The 10,337-nt window shown below is 41.0% G+C and overlaps 1 protein-coding gene across 1 annotated transcript in view; it reads right to left on the bottom strand.

The window, feature by feature from the left end:
• Positions 1-8,775: 8,775 nt before the first annotated feature.
• LOC126464990 (mitochondrial E3 ubiquitin protein ligase 1-like) overlaps positions 8,776-10,337 on the bottom strand; it is a 36,799-nt gene continuing 35,237 nt past the window's right edge. Inside the window, exon 4 of the mRNA XM_050096273.1 lies at positions 8,776-9,345. Within this exon, the coding sequence (XP_049952230.1) occupies positions 9,018-9,345 (328 nt within the window). The 3' untranslated portion in view covers positions 8,776-9,017. The remainder of the gene's footprint in view (positions 9,346-10,337) is intronic.

The raw sequence follows: 10,337 nt of genomic DNA, 5'->3' as shown, positions 1-10,337 counted from the left end.
TCATGGGAGTATTCCTTCTGACCTGTCCGATGGGAAGCAAAACTTTGGTGGCCTGTTGCACAGCTGGAGGAGAAGGCATGGGGATGCTACTGTGGCATTTGTCAATTTTATAACTGCGGTGCTGAATTTGAGGCTGCAAACCTGCATGGCCATGTCCTTCGTGGAGCGAGGTGCAGCAAGAACAGTACTGTAAGTGCCACATGGTAAAACACAGGGCTTTCAACTAGCCAACAACTTGCAAGTGACAAGGTAAGGCACTTTTTCCTTCACCCGGATCTCCCGGCCGGCCCGCTCATCGGGATACATGGGACATTATCAGGATGAGGCTGCATGGTCGCTATTACAATTAATACAAAGGGGAGGAGGAGGTGGGTAGTCGCCCTCATAAGCATCCCTACCACAAGTAACACATTTGGCTGGGTTTCGATGGGATGTTTAGTGTGGTTGTTACTGATAGCAGCGTGTCAGGTTCGGAATGTATGGTCGAAGTGTGATGACTTTGTAGCCTGCTTTGATCTTTGATGGAAACGCTACCCTATCGAACATGAGAAAAAAAAAAAAGAGTATGTGTACGCACTGAGGATGTATGAACCTTTTTCATCACCCGATGGACTGCAGTGACGATCTGTTCAGGGAGGTAAGCTTGGACTTCTCCCTCAGTCAGACTGGCTGTCATGCAAAATCACAAGGAACTGAGGTGCAGCTGGGAGAGTTTTCGAATAGTTAACTTCATTTAGTTTCCATTAAGTAGACGTAGGTTCAGAAGGTGAGGATTGGCTTGCTGCGAAGATTGCTAGCATCTTCAATGGCATGCTCCCCCCCTCCCACTTTCGGTGACTGTTCACACATCAGGTCACACCTCTCGACTCCTGACAGAAGGACCAATCGGCAATTTGGGACTGCAACAGCTCAAGCAGGCCAGGCTTATACTAGGGGTACGTGTGAACTCTACCTGTCGACCCGTGGCTGGGAATTATGCGTTACCCAGTCCCCTTCTACATGTCAGACAAGAGGGGCAGCCTTAAGGAGTGCACAGGGAGGAAGAAGAAAAAGAGGAACCTCAAATGTTGAAGCGGAGGAAGGATAGTCTTCGACTCAGCATCACATGGGACAGTGTCTGTTACAGCCAGAGAAACAACAGGCCATGCCACAGCAGCAGCCATGTGCCCCTCTTCCGCCTCGACTGTACTGCTTCGTCCAACACAAGCTTGCTGCTTGCCCTAAGAGCTGGGCAGCTTGTAACAAGTGTTGAAAGGAAGGCCACATTGCATTGGTGTGTCATACTCTTCGAACATGGTGGGCACAGTAGTACCAATGGACATAAACTGTATCTCTAAAATGACGGTTCTCCTGAACAAATTGGTTATTGACTTGCATGTGTTTAATAAATCTCTAAAAATGCAAGCAGACACATGAGCCGCAGTGACTTAAGTAAATGCACGAATGTATGTGGTCTTGGCTTCCCTCACACAGGTTTCATGGAAGTTGGTTGGCTACAATAAACAGCAGATTCCGATCCTAGGTCAGTTCTCCACTGCTGTCTCCTTTACATCTGTTCGCCCTATCACCTGCCTTGTTGTGGATCATGTCCATATCACAGACCTGTTCGGGTTAGATGTGTTAAACCCTTTCAGTTTCTCCATTGTCCATGAGATAAACTTAGTGTCAGATCAAATTCCGTATCAGCAACTAGAGCCCCTCTGCTCTGAGTTTTTCTGTTTTCCCTGGGGTTCAGTTGTGCTACAGATTTTCAGACCCACAGTTTTTCCAGCATATTTAGAACAGCTGACAGCCTCTGTACCCAGCTGCATCAATTACCTTGGCGATACCACTGTTTCAGGTTCTTACACCAAAGACCACCTTAGAAATCTCCGACTGTTTTCTGTCGTCTGTGGGCCACAAGCACAATCTCGCCAAATCTAAATTTTTTCAGCCTTCAATTGAGTATCTAGGTTTTGAAGTTTCTCACACAGTGGTCAAGCCGTTGCACCACCATGTTGATGCATTTGTGGCTTTGCTATGGCTGACCTCCGTTAAGGATCTGCAGCCATTTCTGAGTGAAGTTGCATACTCATTCAGCAGTGGTATTCTCAGATTGAAAAGGAGGCTTTAGCGATTGTGTTTGCCCTCAAGAAATTTCACATCTTCTTGTATGGTTCTAAGTTCCATTTAATCGCGGATCACAAACTGTTGGTTGCTCCTTTTAGCCCTTTGGCTTCTATGCCAGACAAGCCAGCACACTGTTTGCAGTGGTGGACACTCTTCCTCTCCCATTACTACTGCCAGATCCATTACTGCCCCATGGTGCTATACGTCAACACCAATGCCTTATCTTGCCTTCCGATCGGGCCGGACCTGGCGTTCAATCAGAAGAGTTGTTTTGTTTCAATTTACACACTGAGAACCAGAATGCAATTGATGGGTTTCCCATCACTAGTCCCATGAAAGTACCAGACGCCACTGTAGATCCTGTACTTAATTGGGTCCTCTTTTGTGCAGCACTGTTAACAGGAAAAGCCCCCAGATGTGCCTCAGATCCCTTGTGTAATTACTTTTCCCTCCATCACTGCCTTTCTGTGTTTGACAGAATTCTTTTGTTAGCTACTAGAATGCTGCTCTCCGGGTTGTGATTCCAGCTTCCTTATGCTGTAATGTACTGTGACTTCTGCTGTCAGTCATTCGAGGATGTCTCATACCAAAGCTTTGGCCCGCCACCATGTGTTCTGGCCGGGCATAGATGGGCACATTACGTGGCTTATCGCCACTTGCACTCCGTGTTCAACAACAGATGGTCCTGCGTCTGCCCGTCACACACTGCAGCAGCTGCCATCATTGCGCAACGAAATGGGCATCAACGCTGCCATGGGCATCAACGTAATCATCGATGTTTTCTGTAACTCATAATCTCACTGCTCAGGATATCAGTGCTTTTTTTTCTGTATCATGTACTTTTCTGTGCCTAGTGTTTTTATGTATGTATGTGGTTATCCCACCCCTGGGAGAGAGGAGTGATGTATCTGAACACATGACGCACGCAGTTTCAGAGATCACGTATCCATGCAGTTCATGGCCCTGCTTATAGGGGCCATCTGGTCTGCCCCTGGCGTGCTCTGGTGAGCCAACAAAGAAATAGTATTATTTAAATGATCGCTAATAAGTGCTTGGCCTATTCTGTAACCTATATTACTGTTGTCCAGTCAATGTGTTCAGTGCTACACACAATCTGTACTTCATTGTATCTTATGTGTTTCTCTACACAGTGCTATGGTTCATAAATTGCATTTGTTCTTGCTATAGCATTGGTATTAGCTATATTGATAGAACAATGCTGTAGCAAATACTTGATTAAAAAAGACAATCAACTTTAACAGAAGAACAGAGATAACATCTCAATCTGCAGCATATGGTAAACTGGCATGAGTACTACTATGCTGGTCACTAGTCAGCAATTTTTCACTGTTGTTGTGATCTTCAGTCCAGAGACTGGTTTGATGCAGATCTCCATGCTACTGTATCCTGTGCAAGTTTCTTCATCTCCAAGTAACTACTGCACCCTACATCCTTCTGAATCTGCTTAAGGTATTCATCTCTTGGTCTCCCTCTACAATTTTTACCCTCCACTCTTCCCTCCAACACTGAACTGGTGATCCCTTGATGTCTCAGAACATGTCCTACCAACCGATCCCTCCTTCTAGTCATGTTATGCCACAAATTCCTCTTCTCCCCAATTATATTCAGTGCCTCCTCATTAGTTACGTGATCTACCCATCTAATCTTCAGCATTCTTCTGTAGCACCACAATTAAAAAGCTTCTATTCTCTTCTTGTCTAAACTATTTATCGTCCATGTTTCACATCCATACATGCCTACACTCCATACACATACTTTTAGAAAAGGCTTCCTGACAAATAAATCTATACTTGAAGTTAAGAAATTTCTCTCCTTCAGAAACGCTTTTCTTACCATTGCTAGACTACATTTTCTACCCTCTCTACTTCAACAATCATCTGTTATTTTGCTCCCCAAATACCAGAACTCATCTACTACTTTAAGTGTCTCATTTCCTAATATAATTCCCTCAGCATCACCTGATTTAATTAGACTACATTCCATTATCCTCATTTTGCTTTTGTTGATGTTCACCTTATATCCTCCTTTCAAGACACTGTCCATTCCTTTCAACTGCTCTTCCAGGTCCTTTGCTGTCTTTGACAGAATTACAATGTAATCGACAAACCTCAAAGATTTTATTTCTTCTCCATGGATTTTAATTCCTACTCCAAATTTTTCTTTTGTTTCCGTTAATGCTTTCTCAATATACAGATTGAATAACATCAGGGATAGGCTACAACCCTGTCTCACTCACTTCCCAACCACTGCTTCCCTATCGTGCCCCTCGGCTCTCGTAACTGCCATCTGGTTTCTGTACAAATTGTAAATAGCCTTTTGCTTCCTGTATTTGGTCCCTGCCACCTTCCAGAATTTGAAAGACAGTATTCCAGTCAACATTGCCAAAAGCTTTCTCTAGACTACAAATGCTAGAAACATAGGTTTGCCCTTCCTTAACCTATCTTCTAAGGTAAGTCGTAGGGTCAGTATTTCACACCTGTCAACAGCTGCTTTCTTTGGAATTGGAATTATTATATTCTTCATGGATGCTAGAGTTTTGTCAAGGCCAGCCCTCCCAAGGCTATCAGTAGTTCTAATGGAATGTTGTTTACTCCCAGGGCCTTGTTTCAACTTAGGTCTTTCAGTGCTCCGTCAAATTCAATTTTTCACAATGGTCTCAAAACTATTTAGGCTGAGATTGTGGTCCAGACAGGCCCACAATATTTTTGCTTCATTACCTCTCTTCAACATTTTATATCTCACAGAAATAAAGCACTAGTCTGATAAGGTAGCCAGATCTCCTTCAGAATTTCAAAAGTAGAACAGAGGTGCTGGCATAACTGAAGCTGTGGGTTGTTAGTCGCCTGAATATTTCAGTTAGTTCATTACCAGAGAAAGGCAAGAGTCTGGTGTTGGAGATTCAATCTAGCATAAAATAATAGAGAGTGAACAATTTGTTCTGGATACATATTACATACACAGCCATCGCTAATTGATTTTTTGTAGAACTGTGATGCTTTGTGTTGCCAAATTCTTGGTCCCAAAATGATAATTAGCTATTTATTGATGTAAATTGAGCACATCTGCTCAGAAAATAATCCTTAATACCGCAACAGAAACAGAGTGACCACACACGTCCCCTATCCCCCCCCCAAAAAAAAAACCACACGCGCACACTTACTTTTGCTTTCACATGACCATTCCATTATGCTGCCAAATCCAATTAATGAGATGAATGTTCCAACAATTCATACTTTATACTGAGGTGACAAGTCATCGGACAGCAATATGCATATGTACAGGTGGCGGCATTATCGTTTACACAAGGTATAAAAGGGCAGTGCATTGGCACAATTATCATTTGTACCCAGGTGATACATGTGAAAAGGTTTCAGACATGATTATGGCCACATGATGGGAATTAAGAGACTCTTAATGCAGAATAGCAGTTGGAGCTAGAATCACGAGACATTCCATTTTGGAAATTATTAGGGAATTAAATATTCTGGGACTCACAGTGTTACGAGTGTGCCGAGAATACCAAATTTCAGGTACTACCTTTCACCACGGACAATGCAGAGGGGACGGTCTTAACTTAATGACAGAGCAGCAGCGTTTCCGTAGATTTGTCAGTGTAACAAGCATGCAACACTGCATGAAATAACCACAGAAATCAATGTTGGATGTACGCAAACGTATCCATTAGGAGAGTGCACTGAAAATTGGCGTTATGGGCTATGGCAGCAGACAACCAATGCAAGTGCCTTTGCACGTCATGACACTGGGAAACAATCGTTCATGATTGGTTTGAAGAACATTCTGGAAATATGAGTGAATGATATGGCCACCCAAATTGCCTGACAGGAATATAATCAAGACGTCAGTTCATGCACAAAATCCTTCCGACACAATATTATGAGGTATCCCAAGATTTCACGCAAATATTTCAGTTTTGCCACATTCCAAAGTACCTTTGTTGATAGGTGCTTGGACATGAAGTAGAATGATTTTTTGTTGCCTTTTGCAAACCAAGCCACTAATCATACATTTTTTTTCTTCCATTGAACCTAAGTCTTAAAGGCATTTGCCACTTACTATTTCACTTTTTGTAAAGCAGACAAGAAGAAGATCCATTTAACACCCTGAAAAATCTTGCCATACCTTTCAGGTTCAGGGAATCAAAACAGTCTAATTTCTGGTGCAAAGTGACTAACAGCTATTTTATTTCTGATGTGAAAGAATATCCCCCCCACCTTACCAACAGTAAGAAACTGGTTAAAAGAAAACAGCAAAATTTATTAAATATAATCCAAACACTGCTGATAAATTTGTTTTTGCATTGTTTTTCTTCCGAAAATGTGGTACCCATCTCACAAAAAAGCTCTCTCAGACTTATTTCCTCCTGTAAAATATTTCATACTTACTCTTTGTTCTAGTATTCCAGCATCACCACCTATTTCACAAACCCTTCAGTGCCAATTTTGAGAGTTTCATCACACAGTTTTCGAATATTCTTCATGTGAACTGGGTCCAAGACAATTACAGCAAAATCTGAATTCAGAGCCCCCACCCTCCCCATTAAATGTTGGTACATCAGTAGCTACTCCATTTTCTTGACCACCTTTAGATGAATTTACATTGGCAATAAATAGTCCAAAACGGAATTTTGTGGGTCTACATTCCAATAAAGCATATGGCACTACTAAAAAGCATTACGAATGAGAATACCATATAGTTGAAGTTGATACCTGACTTACTTTATTCGTACAATACGTATCAACAATAACAAAATTTCACTAATAACGATGACAGCTATGTGGCAGACCACATTCCTAAGTGAGGTACCTTGCTATATAGTTTTCTTTTCGTGGAAATCTGGTTTCCTTCTTTCGTCAATCATAATAATCTGAATAATGCAAAAAGAATGAAGAAGAAAACCAAGGACATTACAGTCAATAATGGAAGCAAGACTGAAGAAAATCGGGACACTTCACTTCATAGAGCTTGACGACCTATAAAAAGCATCTGATGACATAAAATTGTGCAAGATGTTTGAAATCATCAGAAAAGTAGGTATATTCTATACAGAAAGATGGACAATATACAAAATGTGTAAGAACCAAGATGGAACAGTAAGAAAGACAAAGGGGAGTGCTCTGATTAAAAATGGCATACGGAAGGGATGCGATCTTACTTCTTTACAGCTCAACCTGTATATCGAAGAAATAATGAAGGAAATAAAATAAAGTAAAATAAAGGAGCATAAATGAATTAAAATTCAGGGTGAAATGACGATACAATGATAATATTTACTGATGACGCTGCTACAAAATAGATTCCTGTACCTCGGGAACAAAACAGTGAGTGACGGACAAAGCAAAGACGAATAAAAAGTAAAGCAGCACATGGGAAGATATCATTCCTCATCAAAAGCAAATTAATGGTACCTTAGGTAGAGAAAGAAGTTTCTGAGAATGTACATCTGAAGCATAGTGTTGTACGCAAGTTAATTATGGACTATGTGAAAATCGAAACAACTGTGATGTGATGTTGCAGAAAGATGCTGAAAATTATATGTGCTGATAAGACTAAACAATGGAGACTCCAGACTGGAATATTGCAGGATAAAGATGCCATGGTAAATTGCAGACAGGCACAATCGAAAGACACTTACACATAAGCTTTCACCCACAGCCTTCTTCAGAAAAACAAGTGGAGCTGCGGAAAATGGAGCAAGAAAGGAGAAGAGTGGAGAAAGATAGGCTGGTGTGTTGGCAGAGGGTGGCATACAAAGAGAGTAGGAGACGAAAATGGGAAGGAGGTGATAGGGCAGAGTGGGTGGAAACTGTTGGGTGGTGAGTGTGGGGGCAGTATGTAACCGAGTTCAGAAGAGCTGGTGGTGGAGGGGAGGACCCAGTTGGCCATCAACGTGATAGTTGCATTCTGGTGCGAGCTGTTGGAGATGACAGTCGTGTTGCATGAGATGTGCTTGCTTATGTGAATGAATGGTATGAGTTTATCTTTCTTTTTCCAACAAAGGCTGTGTAAATGTACTGGTAAGATATAAACTGAAGCATTTCTCCCCAGAACAGGAAAGGAATATGTGGAAAACACCAAACAGATATAGGGCCAGGATAATAACAAAACTGTTACGATACAAGGGAGCAACTTCCACGGTACTAAATAGTCACAGAGGTCAAAACTGTAACACACACACACACACACACACACACACACACACACACACACACACACACAGAGAGAGAGAGAGAGAGAGAGAGAGAGAGAGGTTGGAATACATCCAACAAATAAGTGAGGACACTGGGTGTGGTGTTATGCTGAGATTTAAGCTAACTTGACTTGGGGTATGACAAACAAGGCAGAAAACTAACTGGGTAATGCAAAGTGGAGGGTAAAATTTATATCAAACATGGTTCCACTGATGAGTTCGTTAGCACACCAGCTCAGACAGGGGAAGGAAAACAGCTGTGTCATTTCACAGAAACCACTGCAACATTTGCCTTACGCAGTTTACGTAAAAAATTCAGACTACCTAAATATGTATGGCCAGACCTGGTTTCAAACCACCATCCTACAAAATATAAGTCCAGTGTCTTAACTATTGCTTGTGTACAAGACAACTACCACTGAAAAAGGGAAAATGAATAAAAAGAAGTAGTTATCATTTATTTTATCATTATATCATCTATTATCACAAGCAGTACTTTTGTTTCTATAACACAGTTAAAATGTATTCCTTTTTCCAAGAACACATGCAAATAATTTAGAAAGAAACCACCTTTTACAAATGAGGCATTAACACCTGTTATAAAATCACAATTTCACAAATAATTCACTGACTCCCAGAATCTTTACACAACATTGACAAGATTCATACTTTTATAAATCTATGACAAATATACAGGTGCTTTGCGCTCAAAGTGGTTTCTGCACACAGGACATGTGTTGTGGATGTTCTGTCCACAGGTTTCACATAAACAAACATGACCACAAGGAAGTAGTATAATTTCACGAGGATTTGTGCGACAAACTATACACTCTTGGCCCTCTGGGACATTCGCATCACGCATCTGCTGTCGTCTTTCTCTTCGCATTTCCTCCAATTTCCGATGCAATTCCTCCTCTTGTAGGCGCCGCGCACGTTGCTTCATCAAACGGTAAGTCAAGTGACCTACTATTGCCAGTCCTATGATACCAAACACAACTGAGAGAATCCTGTGGAGCAGACAAGATGTTTAGAGAATTGTTACGAAAACGAATTAAAGTGATTATGGAGTAAAGAATATATTTTAATGTGGACTTAAAAAAATAGTTCTCATATGTAGTGACAAAAGTAATGTGTAATATCCGAGAATTTTTTAATTTTCCTCTTGCAGGCCCCGTGCACGTTGCTTCAGTAAACAGTAAGTGAAGTATCCTACCAGTGCCAGTCCTATGATACCAAATACAAATGAGAGATTCCTGTGGAACAGACAAGATGTTCAGAGAATTGTTACCGAAACAAATTAAAGTAATTATGGTGCAAAAAGTATATTTAAAAATGGATTAATAAATATTTTCCAAATGTAGTTTTGAAAGTAAAGGTTAAGACCTGAGAATTTTCTGATTTCATCAATTTTCAAAATAGGCTACTGATCACACAAATAAAAGTAAAATTTTCACTACATATGAAGTTGTAAATTTTGTAGTTAGTGAATGCAACACTTTACCAAGAAATAAACAAATGATGTTTTTTAAATGTTGGTCAGCTTTTGTAATTCTGTCATAAGTGAAAGTAAATACACCCTGAGGAGGGAAAAAAACTGATGCACCACGAAGGAATTACCCAAATAGGACAAATCAGAAGAGGTGATGTACTTGTACAGACAAACAAATGATTACAGTTTCAGAAAAATTGGATGATTACTCATGAGAAAGAGCTTCACAAATTGAGCAAGTCGATAAAATATTGGTCCCTTCTCACCCTTATGCAAGCAGTTATTCGGCTTGCCACTGATTGGTAGTGTTGTTGGATGTCATCCTGATGAATATCATGCCAAATTCCATTCAACTGATGTGTTAAATTGCCAAGCTTCAGAGACTGTCAAAGGGCCTTGCCCATAATCCTCCAAATGTTCTCAATTGGGGAGAGATCCAGCAACCTTGCTGGGCAAGGTAGTAATTGGTAAGCACAAATACAAGGAGAGAAGCTCTTGCAGTGTGTGGGC

Source organism: Schistocerca serialis, chromosome 1, assembly GCF_023864345.2.
Source record: "Schistocerca serialis cubense isolate TAMUIC-IGC-003099 chromosome 1, iqSchSeri2.2, whole genome shotgun sequence".
Lineage (NCBI taxonomy): Eukaryota > Metazoa > Arthropoda > Insecta > Orthoptera > Acrididae > Schistocerca > Schistocerca serialis.
This window is presented reverse-complemented; position numbering and strand designations above follow the sequence as displayed.